Source organism: Alosa sapidissima, chromosome 20 (assembly GCF_018492685.1).
Source record: "Alosa sapidissima isolate fAloSap1 chromosome 20, fAloSap1.pri, whole genome shotgun sequence".
NCBI lineage: Eukaryota > Metazoa > Chordata > Actinopteri > Clupeiformes > Clupeidae > Alosa > Alosa sapidissima.
The window spans coordinates 30998047-31016892 of record NC_055976.1 but is presented as its reverse complement, the minus strand read 5'-3'; the positions used below and the strand labels follow the sequence as shown (position 1 = coordinate 31016892).

At 42.3% G+C, this 18846-nt stretch overlaps 1 protein-coding gene across 1 annotated transcript; it reads right to left on the bottom strand.

Annotated features, from left to right (window-relative positions):
• Positions 1 to 623: 623 nt before the first annotated feature.
• On the bottom strand, positions 624 to 3057 carry LOC121694067 (translation initiation factor IF-2-like). Its single transcript, XM_042073993.1, has 5 exons — positions 3027 to 3057; positions 1600 to 2060; positions 1285 to 1396; positions 784 to 1181; positions 624 to 630 (listed from the first exon to the last, which is right to left on the bottom strand). The coding sequence occupies exons 2-5, from the start codon at positions 2058 to 2060 to the stop codon at positions 624 to 626; spliced, it is 978 nt and encodes a 325-aa protein (XP_041929927.1). The 5' UTR covers positions 3027 to 3057.
• Positions 3058 to 18846: the final 15789 nt, after the last annotated feature.

Here is an 18846-nt window from a genome sequence, read left to right as displayed (position 1 = left end):
ATTCATATGCAAGAAGGCACTAATTTGTCTGGACACTATTTTTTCTAGTATTTTTGACAAAAAAGGGAGATTAGATATAGGCCTATAGTTGGCCAGGTTGTTAGGGTCAAAGGTAGTTTTTTTTTAGGGATGACTTAATAACAGATAACTTAAACGACTGTGGTACATGGCCTGATAGCAGTGAGTTATTTATAATCTGGAGCAAAGCATTATCCAAGAAAGGGAGAGTAGTTTTCAGAAGATGAGTAGGAATAGGATCTAGTAGACTAGTTGTAGATTTTGATGAGGAAATTGTGGAAGTGAGGTCTATTATGTCATTAGGTGTAAATGAATTCAACGCTGTTCGTCTCATCTGCGATTCAATGATGTTTACGCTACCGCCCGTCCAACGGAGCTCCTCCTGGGTTGCCAGTTCCATCATGCTCAGTTATTCTAGTCGGAGCTCATAGTGACCGTCCAAACCTAAGTGTGTCTTTGGGATTTTAAGATTATTACAGGCAATGAATTCACACAACACAGTAAATGATCTCAACGATATATTAACAAATTCAACAATAGAACAAAATGAACAAAAGACATACAAACAAACCCACACACTATTTAAAACACACAAATAATTTAAATTAAGAGCTACAAAAAACACACCACCTTATATACAACCCCTTAGAACAAATTACAAAATAAACAACAAAACAAATACCCTATTACACTACATGAACTAATTAAACTTTAATTTAAATAAAAAAAGAAAATTATTCATCGTCGTCGTCCTCCTCCTCCAGCATCCGGCGCGTCTTCTCCTGCTCCTCCTCCAGGGAAGAGGTCCCGGACTCCTCCTCTTCGCTGGAGGAGGACAGGTAGAAGATGTTGTACCGCTTCTTACGGCGCCCGCGACAGGGTGGTGGTGGGGGTGCCTCCTCCTCCCCCTCCTCCTCTGCAGCAGGCTGAGGGGGGACAGCAGGCAGGTGGGCAGCAGCAGGCAGGTGGGGAGCAGCAGGCTGAGGGGGGACAGCAGGCAGGTGGGCAGCAGGCTGAGGGGGGGCAGCAGGCAGGTGGGCAGCAGGCTGAGGGGGGGCAGCAGGCAGGTAGGGAGCAGGCAGGTGGGCAGCAGGCAGGTAGGGAGCAGGCTGAGGGGGGGCAGCAGGCAGGTGGGCAGCAGCAGGCAGGTAGGGAGCAGCAGGCTGAGGGGGGGCAGCAGGCAGGTGGGAAGCAGCAGGCAGGTAGGGAGCAGCAGGCTGAGGGGGGGCAGCAGGCAGGTGGGAAGCAGGCAGGTAGGGAGCAGGCTGAGGGGGGGCAGCAGGCAGGTGGGCAGCAGGCAGGTGGGGAGCAGCCTTTGCTCTCCGGAGCCTCTTGGTCTGGAGGCAACCAAAGTGCCCCCTGCAGCTCCACAGTCAGTCTGAAGCAGCAAAAAACAAATGACTTGTGACACTTTTCATATAGTGAAAGTAGTCTTTACATTCTGTAAAGCGCCATGATACATGTGTAATGTTTTGGCGCTCTATAAGCAGAATAAATTGAAATTGATATAGAGCAGGCAAATGATTTCCTAAACTCTTACAAGAAAGCAATATGAATGATATTACATGAGAATGTACTCACCTTCTGACCTGGGCCTCCAGGTCCACATTCCTGGCCCGTTTTTCCACACAGCGGGGGAGGTCGCACCTCTCCTCCTCATTCTGGGCGGGCCCCACGACCACCTCGTCCACCTCGATATCCAGGGAGCTGACCATCGGCACCGCTGGGGTGCTCGCCCTCAGCTCTGCCAGCATCTGTAGGGCCTTGCGATGCTTGGCATCTGCCATCAGGCGAGCCCTCAGCGCGGTGGTCAGCTCCTGGTGGCTATTGGTGATGTGCTTGTCCAGCCGGCTGCTATGGTACGAGCACCCGGCTGCTGGACAAGGCTCTGCCCTGATGAGGATCCTCCCGGTCGACATGTTGCACAGAATGGCTCTCTCTGCCAGGTTCACCACATGATGGCCCCTTATGAAGAGGCTGGCCAGGGCAGCATAGGCCCTACCGCACAAGGGGCAGTCTACCATTCCTTTTGTTAGTGTCATCTGAAAACAGAAAAATATACTATCATTAGAAAACACCATCCCCAATCAGCCGTGCCACATGGTGCTATAGGCTGTAATAGACTCCCAGCGTGGAAAAAAAGTTTAAAATAACAAATGTTTCAATAATAAAAGTTTTGAATATATACATAGCAATGTATAGAGATATAAGGCTGTTTATTATTGTCTAATAAAACTCCTGAACAGTAAGTCTTAGTGTAGATATTGAGTGTGGGGGTGGGAGGAGGGAATGGGGGTTGTAACCTTGTGTGTGTGGGAGAGGGTAGGGGGGGTGGGATTTTAGGGGGGGTGGGGGTGGCCTTTTGTCCTAATGCCTTAATTAAAAAAAAATAGGACATCAATTATTTTTTAATGTATCATGTATCGTAAATAATTCTAAATAGTAATAGCTTGTACAGTGGCCTACAGTGTACAGTTGTACAGTGGCTAATTACTAATAATGTAAATGAAAAAGGTAAAAGAAAAACATGAATAATCCTGTTCAAGTACTGCAATAATCATGCTTTGTAAATGCTTGTGTTGATGGTTATGTCATAATTTGTAACACTCAATCTGTCCATTTCTTTCACAAAATCCACCAGAAGTCACCATGGTCACCACATGGTTTGGTGAAAACACACAAAGCTAAATTCATTGACAATTTTCTCCCTTCAAACATTATATTTCCATAAAGTTCATGAAATTAAAATATTTTCTCCCTTTAAAATGGTCTTAAAAGCACCTAAACTACATTTTAATGTAGGTTACCTTTCAAACTTTCAATAGCTAACAGGGTGTCCTAGCAGCATATCATGCTACTGTATTAAAATCCGATCATCCAAAAACATATCTTCCCTTACTTAAAAAAAAACACCACAAACACAATAAAGTTCATTAATCATGTATGCAGTATTAAACTTGTCAAACTGGGACAAAACTGGTCAAATTGGCACAATTATGCCTACTTACCTTCACTGTGACTCACTCTAACCTTCGGAATGACAGTCTGAAGAATGTAGAAGCCTCAGCGTGTGCTTTAAGCGGTGGTGTGTGCATGGTGTGCATGTGTAATTAAAGGGCAAGAATGAAAAAACTTAATTAACCTATTTAACCCTTACTTCCTGCTTTTTCCTTTAATGTTAAGACCATTTGTCCCTATTATATCCCAAATGATAAAAATCACAATTTTCTCACAGGTTTCACACTTTGCGCTGCAGCTAGAGACTCAAAACTGCACATGCTCAATGATGGCCATGTACTTGTTATCTGACTTGAATTGCAGCCTCCTAGCTGCATGTTAACACCCCCAAATCTAGCTACACCTTTGCAAAGGCCTAATCTGTAAGAAAGTGTCCTACTCAGGGCGGTAGAAAAACAGAGTGGCGACACTCCCATAGACTTCCATAGGAAACAATGGCGGCATTTTTTCCCGGCTACTTCCACGTTATGCTGAGCTCAAAAGTTCCTAACTTTGACATTCACGGCTTTAGCCCCATTCACTTTCATTGCTTTCTGCCTGATATCAGTGGTAAGTAGACGAAGGTACAACGTTTTTTCAATTGGCATATGCATTTCCTATACCAACTGCACTAGTAGATACTGGTATTGTTCTTTGAGGTTTATGTGCTGCTTGTTTAACTGATATTTATAGCTTAAATGTTGACCAACATTTCAAAGCTAAAAGTTAGCCTGCAAACCTTGATGTGGAGAGAGGCTAGCTTAAAGATAATGTTCCTATGTGAATAATGAATTTCAGACAAAACACATTTGGTTAGCCTATTGTAGTAGGGCAACTTAGATGATAGGTTGGTTGTCAACAGATTTCTATAATGCTAGAACTATATATTTCAAACTTGATTGCGTTAGCTTACGTTAGCTAGTCAGCTCATTCACATACATAGTGTTAACGATATATGCTATGAGGGGAACACAAACTTTATCTTGATAAAATACATTTCATTCAGCATGGTATTCAGATGTGCAATGGGTTTGTGATTAACGCTTTTCAGGTGAAAAATGGAGCAAATTAATGTGATTATTGTCTTTAAACCTGATATAGATTAGCTTGCCAGATGGCGAGTTTTATGGCGTTAACTGAACCGTGGGCTGAACATGACATGAAGTGCTAGGCTAGTGTCCACGACTCGTGAACGAGGGGATTTCAGTTATGAATGTCAGGGAAAGCAGTAGGAGCGTGGCTGGTGCGTGGCTCTTCCCTTGCCAGCCCAGTCCTGTGCCACTATCACTGGTGCAGTAGGCTCTTCCCTTGCCAGCCCAGTCCTGTGCCACTATCACTGTTCCAAACGGGACAGTGCAGTGGCACAAGCGGTAGGCGAGTGTGGCACGAGCGTGGACAGTGGCGTAGCATACAGTAGGAGTTTTTGCTCCAACTGATAATCGATTTCAGGTTTCAGTTCATTTCGTTTTCAGTAATTTTACATTTCGTGTTGGTGTTCTTGGTGTAATAATTTTGATTGCTTTGTCTGCCAAGTAATTTGTCAAATACATAGCGAAGTTTGCATAGAAGAGACTGACGTGACAAGAGGGCATTGCCTTTCATTAGGTCAGTGATCTTTGTAAGTAGGACAAATATCTTTTTTTGGATAACTGAAAAGTGTAGTCAGGTTAATAGGGCATACTGTAGGTCACTCTGAAAGTAATCCCCAACAAAATTATTCTTCATGTTGTTATTGTTACAGTTTTTGTGTGGACTTGTGGCACCCCCAGCCTTGCAAATGGTTGGCTGCAGGGTAGCCTATGTAAAACTGTTGCTGGCCTCTTGCTTAGGTTTCTGCTACTTACTTAATGTGTTGTCCCAAGTATACACTGAGTGTTACCTGCTCTGTTCTCTCCCTCCATCTCCACTGTGCCTGTTCTGCTTATCCAGGACCAAGGATGCAGAGGACAAGAAGGGTGTGCGATATATGACTGGAATGGTCAGATAAGATAATTTTTTATGTTTGAGGTCCACACAATGGGGCCCTTACACAAAGGGAGTTGTGTTGATCCAGCATCTTCCACACCTCCCATAACACTCCTGACTCCAGCCAAATGTGTTGCATCCTCCTTACCAGATAGATAGATAGATACTTTATTGATCCCCAAGGGGAAATTCAGGAATGTCACCATGTCCCTCTTATAGGTGTACAGAGTATATGGAGAGCTACCCATCCCTTCTACATTGTGTCTTTTGTGTAGTTCACACACAATTGTTTTTCAAACTTTGGAAACTGAAATCTTTTTATTTTTTGGAAACATAAATGAGTGTCAGACCTCCTTTTTATGTTGCAGTGTCACCATACCTTTCTCCCAGTCTTTTTTGCATTTGTTCCTGTTCTTGTTTTAAACACACATTGAAAACTTAATAAACATCCTATTGAAAACCTAACATGTATCAGTCATCCTTTTCATGCTTTAGTCTCAACAGCCGGCTGAAATATAAGTTTTATACAGCCGGCTGAAATTTAAGTATTTTATTAAAACTTATTGAGTTACAAGTGTGTTATTGAAACTGTGGGTGTCTTGCAGTATTGATCAAACTTTCACCTTTAAGTTGTTATTGATTCTTATTTAGCCTATGTGTTTTTGACATGTTTATGGCTAGTCTTAAAATGTTACTACCAAGGCTTTGTGGTGGCCACCTTTATACTATGTCTCTAAAAGAGAACAGATTTAATGCATTGATTAAACTTTTAAAATTTAAGCTGTTAGGGTACTGAATGCTATTTATGAATGCTATTTGATAGACGTTTATTGCTAGTCTTACAATGATCAAAGCTGTGTGGTAGATTGGGGGGGGGGGGGGGGGGGGCACCTTCATCTTCATCTCACCAAACGAACTGAAAAGGACACTGGATCTAATGTCCACACACAAAAAGGATACAAAATGCATAGCCTACGTTTTGACAATGTAAGTAAAGTATATGTAGCGTGATACAGGCAAATGTAGGAATCCAATAACAGCATGTCCAGCAAGGAAACAAACGTTCAATGTTAGAACTACCAAAGAACATATTTTAGATCGATGTTGCAGACCAATTATACTCGCAATATGTAATTGACACTATAATGTAAGCATACTAACACGTCATAACGTTTTTGTTTTGTTGTAATGTTTCCCGTTCAATAACGCACTTGCTGCTGTCTATCCCATTGAAATAACACTACACGCAAAGAGCTGTTTGGAACTGTTGAAGCGTACGTGAACCACGTGACCGCGTGGCGGCAACTTCAAAGAGTGTCGCAACTCTCTTTTTCTAAGGCACTGGTCCTACTGACACAAAACCTAGTTGGACTTATTCGTCACGCTCCGTTATTCTAGTCGGACCTCATAGTGACCGTCCAAACCTAAGTATCCCTTTGGGCTTTTAAAGGAACCATATGTAAGATTGTGGCCAAAACTGGTACTGCAATCACTTTCAAAATACTGAAGAGCGGTGTATCCCCTCCCCCTCCCCCCTGACTCGAGGTTGCCAACCCAGATGCCGAAACACTACTGACTTTGTGATCAGTAGATAGGTGGAGGGTGGCGCATCAGGCCAAAACACAACATGACATGACAAAACACAACATCAACATCAGTTGAGGGCTGAAACTTTTTAAATGACAATATCCTGGCCGGACTACTGTTGTCAGTGATATAAGTATTTGAAATGAACATGATTTCTTAATGTCTAGTGACATATCAGGGCCATTTTATGATTAATTGAAATATTTTTCTTACATACGGTTCCTTTAAGTTAATTACAGGCAATGAATTCACACAACAAAGACCTTTTGGGCAAAGTGAGAGAGATAAAGCCCGTCCTCTGAAACAACTGATAGGTGGGTCTTCAAAAATACCACAAAGAGAGGCCAATCACTTGCCTATCAATCTCGCATTAAATCGACGATAGTCTCACTCCAGACTATGGGAAGTTGACCCCCCCCCCCCGAAAAAAAACTTCGGATCTACACGATTCACGTGAATGACATATTTTGATTTAAAAACTGCAATTTTCGCCGAAAGGTGACTAGTTTGCAGGTATGGCCATTAGCTGTGCTTGTGGAATGTTGGTAAACCTCACTCCCCGACACCTCAAGAGTGCTGCTGGCATGCGAGTCAGTAACCTGGGCTATTGGCTCAATTGTTAGCGCGCTCGCCTCCCGATCCAAGGTGCTGCTGTTCGTGGGTTCAAGTCCGGGCGTGTGCAGGGCTGAATCGCGCAGGTTCAACACAACACAGGTTAATCAATGGTATGGAGTGATGACAGGGAGATGGCAGGTTTCGGTGCAACACAAGTGAACTTTATTTGAGTTTCAATTCATCTGTTCTTTTGAAAACAAACAGAAAATGGAGTAATCAGTGAAATGGGGTAAATCAGTACAGATCCCAACTCACAAACAAACCAATTGACATTTGAACAATAAACTGAAATCATATGGCTATATAAGGTACAACTAAACAATACTTGACATCCCAAGTCAACCATCATCATCTAATCATCTCTCACATGGGACTCCAACACACCAAAACAACAAAGACCTTAACTTTACACATGATGGCAGAGCTACTCTACAAACTGATAAACATCACAACAGTCATAGTGAGGGACATGTGACTTATGTTAAAACAAGTACAGTACAAAAAAGGGAAAACATATAGAAAATTAATAAATAAGTAAATATACATAACAGCTCAGCCGGGTATGCGTGTTGTCACTAAGTTTGGTTAAGAATGCTGATGGCATTTGGGATAAAATAGTTTTTAATAGGCTACACGCTCTCCAACTGGGAGTTTTTGTAGTGTTGGAGACGCAGAGCATATCGGCAAGCTGTCGGTCAGTGCGTAAAGTTTGCCTTGCGCTAAAGCCGTTCCTGCGCATCTTCATTTGTTTTCCTGGACACAAACCCACGAGGATCATTAAAATGTAGTTCCACCAACTTGCAGGTCAGCATCACTTATTAAGTTTTCCAAATGTGCACCGACGATAGGCTGTCTTAGCTGGTAAGCTTCAATTAACGGGCTTTGGCTTTTTCAGAATGTCCTTAAGGTCGAATGGATAGGTCATAGGCCACTTCTATTTTTGGATGCTCTCTTAATGGTGTTGGTGTTTAAAACACATTTTTATTTTAATAAACCCACGTTAAAATAGAAAATTACATTTGGGATTCTCAAGGAGTCTATGGCCCACTCAATCTGTGACAAGGTAGGCCAGTTTAAGACAGCATCATTCAAAGCAGTCAATACAATACGTAATGTCCACTGAATTATTTAATTGTGCTTTTGACATTAAATAGGCTAGCCTAAACGTACAAATTTACACGGTCAGTTAGGCTAATCTCGTTCCTTGGCAGACGCTCAAGTATTGCTCTCTCTCCTCCTCGTAAGCCTCGAGGAGAACTTCTGTAAAATATGAAAAATATGGTGTTCTTCGTTTCGCCGGTTTCACTCATGGTTTCGACTCTCAATAGATGATGCCTTTATAAGTTCGCCGTGAATGCACACAACCCTAGGTTGAACTAACTGGTAATCAGTGTTTTGGAACCGACAGCTCAGGTTCAGACAACCCAGAGGTTTTTATCTCAGTGTTAAACCTCCTTTCTGGAGATTAAATAAAAAAATGATGCTGCAGTGCAGTGAGTTTTTTAAGTTAATAATCTCTGGCTTCCCGCCAGCTCCCGTTAATTATTTCCTGTCCCGTCCCAATCACGTTACCAACAGTGAAATTTACTCCCGTACTGCGGGAAACCCGCGGGAATACCGTGACCCGCGGGAGTCCCGAAAAATTGTTACCCTCTAATCTGAACCAATTCCAAATGGTAATGATACAGTATACCGATAGAGGGTGCCTCCTATGCAAAACACATAGAGGCCCCTAGTCGGACCTGCTTCACTACAGTCAACGATGAAGAGAGAGAATGAGTGGTAAAAAAAGAAAACTAAATGAAGAGAATCGTACTTTTCAGACGAGATGGGAAACAGATTATCTGTTTACAGAATTTAAAGGTAAACCTATGTGTGTAGTGTGCTTGGAAACAAGATCAGTATTCAAAGATTTCAACTTAAGTCACCACTACAATACCACACACAGGGATAAATATGGAAAGTACTCCGGAGCTGCTAGGGCCGCTGTTATAGCTGACTTGAAAGTGAAGCTCAATCAACAAGAGAGTATTTTTACCAGAATCACATCCACACAGGAGTCTGCCCTCAAGGCATCTTATTCTGTGGCACTTGAGCCAAGAAGCCCTTGAGCTTGCTAAAGCCAAGAAGCCCTTGTCAGATGGCACTTGAGCTAATGCCAAGAAGCTCTTGTCAGATGGCACTTGAGCTAAAGCCAAGAAGCCCTTGTCAGATGGCGAAATGGTGAAGAGATGTGCAATGGAAATGGCCAAATCATTTGGAGACGAGGACATGGCTAAAAACTTTGAAACTGTCTCCTTGTCCCGTCGCACAGTGACACGCATAATTTTTGACATCCATAATCACGTTGATGGCAAACTGAAACACGTCATGCACGACTGCAAATACTTTCCATTGGATGAGAGCACAGATGTGATGGATATTAGCTAGCTACTGATTTTCACTAGAACTATCGACAGTTCATTTGTTGTACATGAATGACTTTTAAAATTAGTGTCGTTGCACAACACCACTAAAGGGATGGATATTTTCAACGCCATTAACAGTGTTGTGAATGAGTATGGTGGCTTTGACAAGCTGTCAGCCATCTTTACTGAAGACGCTTAACTTTAGTAACGTTATGGATTTGGTGACTAAAGTTACAAATCTCATCCGAGGAGGGAATATGTCTCTCAGTCACAGGAGGTTTGTAGCTTTTTTGGATGAAGTGAGCGCGGCGGGGATTTACAATTGCACACCGAGATTAGATGGATGAGCCGAGAAAAGTGTCTGGAGCGTTTTTTTGCGTTGCGCACCGAAATTTCTGTGTTTTTGGAGGACAGTGTTCGAGGCGATACAAGTGCCTACACCCGAAAACTCAGAGACACAGAGTTTCTTTGCGATATGGCCTTCCTTACGGACGTTACTCAACCACCTGAACACACAGTTACAGGGGGCGAGGCCAAACTGTATCCGACCTTTACGCACACATGAATGCATTTCGGCGTAAATTAGAGCTGTTCAAAGAAGGATTTTCATCCAATCGTCAAACTTTGGCGCACTTTCCCGCTTGTGAAGAAATGCGGAGAGATGTCCCTGAATGCGAGAACATTTTTCACAAATAACAGAGCCGACATCGAAACACTGCAGCAGCAGTTCAAGTGGCGCTTCCATGATTTCCACGCCATGCAGCCACGAATAGCGTTATTCACTGACCCCCTCTCTGCTGCTGTCAGCGACCCACCCTCCGAGTTGCAGCTTGAACTCTGCGAAATTCAGTCAGACACGTTTTTTCAAGCAAAGCGCAGTGAGAGGGGAGTCCCGCTTTCCACATCTGAGGGATTTTGCACTATCAATGACTGATTTGCGAGAGCAGCTTCTCCGCAATGAAACATATAAGTGCACGGAAAATTGACTTTTTGTCACATCCATAACGCCAGTGAAATGCCTTGGCATTTGTATGATGTGAATGATAACGTTCCTTTTTTGTGCATTTTTTCTCACGTACATTCTTCAGCCAAAAATAGCAAATGCTCAAATTTCATGTTAGCATTCACATCATACCATACCATCACATTTTATTGGCGTTATGGATGTTACAAAAAACTTAATTTTCCATGGAATTGCCCATAAAGTCGAAAGAGAGAAACAGGATCAGCGATGATGTTCTGTTTCAGCTCATGAGGATTGGCTGCACTAACATTGACATTGACAAGTCTATTGTACACCAACAGGAGAGACCACAAGTATCTCATTAACTTATAGTTATAGTTTTGTGCCATCATTGAATGTTTTTTGAGAGCCAGAATGTTTGCACTGGAATGTTTGACACTCAGTAATGTGTTTTGTTTGTTATTTATGTTAAAAGTTCATTAATGAATATAAGCAGAAAAAATAACTGAGTATGGAAATACAGGTTGGTTCAGTAAACATTACAGAGTCTGTAATACAGACACATGTTTTGTTCTTCTAAAATGGTAGCTTGAATTTTCCAATATTGTTGTTGTTTTCACTTAATAGGCTACTTTTCAGTTTTGTGCCATCATTAAATGTTTTTTGAGAGCCCAACATGTTTGCACTGGAATAATAATAAAAAAACGTTTGACACAGTAATGTATTTTTTGTTTGTTTATGTTAAAAAGTGAATCCATGAAAAGAAGCAGATATGCAATATGGACATGCAGGTTGGTTCACTAAGCAGAGTCTATAATGCAGATATACATACATATGTTTTCTTCTAAAATGGTAGCTCTAATTTTCCAATATCCCATTGGTGGAAGTGCACGGTCACGTTTGGCCCTCTGATAGTGACGATAAAAGTTGACCATTCCTGCTTTTAGACAACAGGGAACGAAACGGGTCAGGATTCGGGAACCTTTCTCGGGATTTTGAAGGACAGAATTGTTTTTGGGGTTTTTTTTGGGGGGGGGGGGGGGGCAGTAACGTGATCGGGATATGACGGGAGTATTTGTGTGGGCTCGGGATGGGATGGGAGCAACAATTGATTCCCGTGTCACCCTCTAGTGCATGCACCTTAGCAAGGGGGGCAAAATGTTCTGTGCCTCTCCTTTCGTTTATGGCATCATCATTTGGGTGATGTGTATGGAGGTGGAAATGGCTTGAAACTTGCGGCTGGACATGACGGAGGAGGGGTAGGGAAAGTTGTATATTTTTAAGGTTCTCCACTAGTCCTTAAAGGCAGGGGTCTCCACAAGGCCCATGTAAACCAGCAGTGACAGATAAGCATACATGTCCTGAGGGCGATGTTGTGCCATGCTGCACCATGGTGCTTTTGATCCAAATCTGTTTGTGTTTGTACAATGGAGTTTGTGATAAATAACTGAAACAGCTGCAACACTGTATATTGGACTCCATGTAGCAGCTGTGGACCAGGTGTCCGTGCTGGTCGGAATGAATAAAAATGCAAAATCCCCAAAAAAAGATTTTTACAGTAAAAAGGAGAATAATGGTTGGATACCTTGGCCTTGTTCAGCCGAGCAGTATGGTATTCTAAATTCACAATATCATCTAGATAACTTAAAGGTACTCTAAGCGATGCCATGCATTTTTTAGGCTAACACATTTTATGTCACTTACTGCAAACAACACCTAACCAACCGCTAGATGTCTGTGTCCTGAATACACTGTAAAAAAATGCGATCTCTGTGGACAGCCCAGGCTCCAAAAACGGTAACAAAAACAACCTGGGCAAACCTAGCCCTTAAGTCTTACCAACTCAAGCTTATTCGTTGCACTCCGTTATTCTATGTTGTGATGCCCTGGCTTTGTCATGCCGTGAAGCGTTATGCCTCTTCCTCCCTCTGCCTGTATGGTGCTCTTGAGCACTAGGCATGTTGCTGTACATGTCATATTGCATTTTGACCTGCAGGAGGAGCTGGAGAGGTCCGGTGGCTAATGAGGGGCGTGGCTCTGTGTTAATGGCCATTGGAATAAAGCCGGTGTCCTGAGGCCTCACTTGCGCTCTCGGTTCTGCTCTGGCCTGACGCTTCTTTATGCACTACACATACACTTTGCTGATCTGCATGACACTTTATTTTATCTTTTGTTGCCTCTCACTTACTGACTTTTGTAAATATATTTGCAAATAAATTAAAATGATTATTTAAACATTGCCAGACGGTGTCAGTCTTCCCTATGTCCTTACCCTTTGAGCCAAGGTGTTTGTGACAATGTAGTTGGAGCTCTTGGTGACCGGCCAAACATAAGTGTGACTTTGAGCTATAAAGCTAATCAGCGGCAATGAATTCACACAAATATGGTAAAAGGTGCATAGGTGACTGCAGATTCTAAAGCCACAAATGTATAACAGTAAATTTGAAGTTGTACATATTTTTTTTTACCTTGTTAACACAAAATAGGGGCTATGGGTTCACAAATCCTTGTTACAGGTACACAAATCATATTCTGAGCATCACAACTTTCAAGTCATGGACTTGCCACTTTTGCTACAATCATTGCAGTGCAGTTGGTGCGAAACACATTCGCACATCCATGTTTCATAATCTGAGAACATGCACAATATTCGTGCATTGTAAACTCAATTGTGACCTAATGCATCAGAAGTTGTACATCTGTGGAATATTTTCTCACAAATAGAATTCTATAGATCACTATGATCATTGAGCATTTTCTTGCACGACTACAAGTTTTGTAGGAGGTTTTGTAGATTTGTATGTGCACGCCGAGCTAATCGATAGAGCCTGGACAAGGCCTGGATCGCGCCCACATTTTCTATCTTGCCTAACTGATTTCTTCATTTTCATTTAATTTGGCGAGGCCTTATTCGTTTGCTATGACCCTGTGGGTCTTTCTGTGTATTCTTTGTGTCTGTTGTCTGTCTTACAGGCAGGTTGGCGCTGCTGATTTGTTGTGTCATCCAACTGGATATCACGACAGTATGCCCCTTTAAAAATGTCTGGCTGACGTCATTCAGTGAGCTCTCTCTTGAGCTCGCTTCAGATCACAGGTTTATCGGCCTCTGTCGCTGCGGCTAGGGCCAGCCTCAGACCACCATCTTTTTCCACTTACCGCGCTAAGAGACCGGGAATGAGCACCTGGCTGTTCAAGGCCTTGTTTTTAGTTTTTTGCTCCTTAGTCTGATTTTCATACTTTTTCTTAGTTAATCTAGTTGTGTACAAATAAATGCACGTTAGTGTTACATTACATTTTGCTGTTTTCCAGTTAAAGTCTTTGTTATGTCCCACAAGCCCTAGAGCAGATCTAACACATTATGGGCTGGATCCAGTCTTTTTGTTCCCAGTTGTTAGGAAATTGGGGCCTAAATCAGTTTTATTTCCGCCCAGTTCAACAACTTGGGGGGTTCATCCAGTTTTTGTTTTTTGATCTCACTTTGATTGTGGCGTCAGTATTTTTCTTATGTAAATGTCTTTTTAGGAAGCGCGCTTGTGGCCGAGAGGCTCTGGTAAGTTAGCCTTTTGATGGTTTCTTTGATTTGGTGGTGGTTTTGTGAAGCAACTCCGGGGGGAGGTTCATTGCGAACCTTCAATTGGTAAGCTTTGAAGATATTTGAGGTTTATTTTGGCTTTATGGGTATTAGGGTCCAGAGCTTCGCCCAGTCTGGGTTACAGGTTACAGCGATGCTTTCGAGTATTAATGTTTTTTGTCTAAGCAGTGAGTACTCGTAAATAGGCAGACTATAGTGGGTCCCATTTAGAGGTGGCCACTTCATTGCGCTTTCTGTGATTCACGCAGCTGCGTGAAATGTATTACAACTTTTTGGCACGAGGTGGCAGCTTAAGGGTACGTCTACATGAAACCGCCGGCTGAATTTTCTCTTACCGCTTTTACACCTTTAACGACACCGGTAAAGAAAAAACTTGTGTGCACACACAGAGGTGTAACCAGCTAAATGTGCTGTAATGCATATGCCAGACCAGTCAAGAAGCTTCACGATAATTTTGCGTGAATCGCGTAGAAGAAAACATTGTTGAAACAGTTTGTTAAGCCAGAGAAGGTCTAATAAGGGCTCTGGTTAAGCAGTCGCATGAAGGAGACTACAGACAATTCGGTTTTCAATTCAACTGTTAAACTAATAAAGTTCATTTTCAAGGTATGTGACTCCTATGTGAAATTTCAAATGCTTAGCCTACGCATTGCATTAGGTCTGAGCACCACTGGAGAAAACACTAACATGCAGTAAGCTAATGTTTAACTAGGTTAAGCTAACGTGTGCTTCTAACTTAGCCACTAAAGCCTGATAGGCTACATTGTGCACATAAATCATGACAGGGGAAAGAAAAACATTTTAATATGATAAATAAATGGTTTGGTTTGTTTTGACAAGCAGCATGTCAGGTCGAGTGCCGTGGCTGAGTTGAGAGGTGGGGCTATGTCGTCATAAAGTTGCCGGCTTCGCACCTACAAGCGTCTACACAGCGAAAGTTAGCCGGCGGTTTCAAAAGCTATCGGTTTCAGTCTCCTAAACTGCCGGCGTCGTGTACACACAAGGCGTAACTGTCACAAAAACCGGCGTTGTGTAAACGGCACCTAAGTCTGCTGTAGCATTTCCGGTAAATAGGGCAGCGGACTGCATTCAGAGGCGTTGCAAGTGGCAGTGTGATTGTGATTTACTGTAAGCCATTGGTTCCCAAAGGAGATTTTATTTGGGTCGCCAGCATAGCCTAGTGACAATGTATCCAGGTGGGTAGTAACGCGTTACAAGTAACGCACATGAGTAAAACAGTATTTTTCGAGGTACGGCAACTTTCCATATTCCTTGTTCAAAAATGTACTTTTACTCTTACTCAAGTGCATTTTTGAGCCAGTAATCTACTCTTTACTCCGCTACATTTTCATTACGAGTACAAGTTTATTGTTGTTATTATTATTATTGTATCTACAGAAGCATTACTTGAAATTGGCCGGCTTCATGCGTGATTCGCACGTGACCTCATGCGCGATCACGCAACTTTTATTTGTATTTCCCCAGTGACGCTGCAACAACCCAAACAACCACCAGATGGTTCTTGTGAGCAGGGTGTGTCGTAAAAAGAAATGGAGCCGTGTCCTTCCCAATACAGCTACAGTATCCGTCCATGAGTAGGCCTACTAGAAGGCATTGTTTCAATTTAATTTAAGCTATTTGGCTATGGCATAATGCTTGGCTATGCATTAAGGCTTAACATTCAATGAAGGAATGAAGCGGCTATTGCAGCGTTTCCCATACATTGACTAATCTGTGGCGGGGCAGCAAATTTCAGCAAATTTCCCGACACTTACTCAACAATGAAACTCTTCACAGTGGACCAACAATCTCCCTCGGAGTGCAGTGCCCATAATTTGCATCGAACAGTCCAGGGGTAAATTGAGTCAAAAAACACTTAGTGTTGTGAATATTTTATTTTCCGTATTAAAAATCCCAGGGGACACAAATCAATCAGAAGGAGATAGTATACAATATAAAAGTACTTTTGTAAATATACACTAAAACGAATACCAATTGGAAAAGAAATACACACATTTTTGCCAGGTGAGACGTCATTTTCCTTGTAGACAGACCCATGGCTACACTAGACAGGCAACTGTGTTCTGTTCCCAGAGCACGCTTTCTCTGTCTATGATCTGCAGGCTTAGGGCCTCCTCGTCGAGGAGATTGCCCGCGGATAATTTGCAGCACAATTGAATCGTATTTTTCTGAGTAGAAAGTATTTCTTAATTTAGTGTTATCAAATAAAGAGACGTGCAATTAGGGGGTAGTGTCAGGGCTCATTCAATGTATGTGTATGTGTGCGTCTGCACAAGTAAAACTTGTACCACTGGAGATGGCATGTGTAGAAGCAACAAACAACGTTATTTAAAACAACAAACAGAGCGGATCCATGCTGTCCATGAAAACAGCATAGAGTCTCGTCTAGTCTAATCCAAATGTAGAAATAACAGGTATTTGAATTGACATGCGAAATTAGACTGTTGTAGGCCTATAGTGCCAAATATCGTAGCAAATAGCCTGGTGATGACAGCTTTTAAAACATTTATTTCAATCTCACTGGAAAACAGGCTGTGCAAACAAATTAATCCAGGTGATGATCTGCATCTCTGTCCACCAAAAGCTATAGTTTTGCTAACACATTCACACAATAAATAAATTCTGAAAGGTTCTCTCCATTGTTAACCCTTTAGGCGCCAGAGGTTTTTTTCGAAACGTTCGATTTTTACATTTTCATTTCAAAAGGCTATATCTTAAAAGTGATAAGAGATAGAGACTTTCTGTAAATTAGAGAAATATTAAGGATGACCCAAAGTTTATGTAGAGATGAAATGTTTATATCTAATTTGCATATTATGACGTCATATGGTGGCGGCCATCTTGGATTATAGAAATTTCATGAAAAGTTGCATGTTTGAATGATAAAATGCACCACTTCTTTTCCCCCAAAATGTCCCTCACCTTCTGTATGCTATATTGCACAATACTGAATGCTCAGGTAAATAGTAAGTAGTGAACAAACTAATCTGTAAATCATTACTAATAAATGGCAGAACCAAACCATGCATGTAGCGGTAGACTGGCCTTTTGCTGTAGAGATTTTCCATTTACTACATACAGTAGGCACTCTGATTCCATGTATGGGGCACATGTATATTATTCAGATGACACACAAACACAAGTAGACAAGACCTGTTTAGTTCAAAAGCTCATTTGCCACGGCAAGGCACAGATCAGGAGTGAGATGACGAGACAAGACAAGAGACAATGTTAGTATTTTTTTTATTTTTGTTGTTTTTGTTGATGTTTTTTTTTTTTTTTTTTTTTCTTAGCTGACAAAGACACACACATCACAAGGACATGAACACACAAAAAGGAACACATAGTGTATGTCCTAAATGATCAGGGAAATAGATAGCAAATCAACAGTGTAAATCATTACTAACAAATGGCTGACATTTTTTTTTATGTAGCAGGCCTTTTGCTGTAGAGATAATGACTCCCTATCCCTATCCATACAGGGCCGGCATTCCCATATCTTGTGATAGACTATGCATGACCTAATGGCTCCCCTGCCCCATGTCGCCACCTCCACCATGCGAGCAGCATGGCCAGATCTGCCTCGCACGCGCCGAGTGGAGAGAATTTGCGCAGCTCGGACTAGGCCTACTGTCATTCTCATTGCGACTCCCCACACTGCCTCTACGTTCCCCCCTAACTGTCCTATGAGCACTTCGACTTCGTCTAACATACCCAGTGGCATTAGACAAAGGCTCCACCACGTTACTGTCGCCGCGATTGCGGAGAGGCACACGGTCAGAAGACAGAAGCTAGCGCTACATGGACATTACCTCCAGCCTCGTTCGCCACATCACTAACACCCTGCTAACTTCCCAATGAACACTCCGACCCAATGAAACATTATTCTCACCACTGACATTGGGCAAACAATTCAACGTTTGTGCTTGGTGTAAGCTAAACTCTCACTTTGTCCAGCTGCATCATTGCAAGGCAGGAACGCATCTGAAGCCTCACTAAACGAATCACCGTCATTTTCTGAAGGCAGATATTCCCCTTCAGAATCAGGGTCCGCGAATAGAAGACCCAACACTTCATTTCGGGTAAAAAAAATTTGATGCCATTAGACGATAATCTAATTGTCTAATCGTAAATACTCGCTGACGTTGACAATATCGCTCTGACAAAGTGGCTCACACGCACACTAGCTCCGGTATTGCACGCACTGATTCAATGCGCTGTAGCTCAAAAGTTTTGTTTAAAGCATGACCTTTTTCGGACTCGGGGATGACGTATGACATGTCTGCCATCTAGTGGAGTGGAGGTCGAACGAAATATGACACCATATTTGACTAAATCGGCCATTTTATTCAGTACCGCATCTTGTCAAGTAAACTCGACCGTGGCGCCTAGAGGGTTAAGTCTATGTCAATTTATATATATAGCACAAGTGGCAAATGTCCATCTGCTTGTTTGCTGTTTTGACAGCATTCATTTTTGAGGTGGAGAGAAATTAGATAGGATTGTGATTGACTAACTCATTGCAGGTCTGGAGTTGACAAATTTGACTACCCCAGTCCACTTCAATTTAATCATTGTTGCAAACAGCAAGCTTTTCAGCGCCTCCCGCTTTTCTCACGTCAGTTTGGTTGACTTGTGTGAATTGTGCAGATCCAAATATTTTTTTTAGGGGGGAGGGG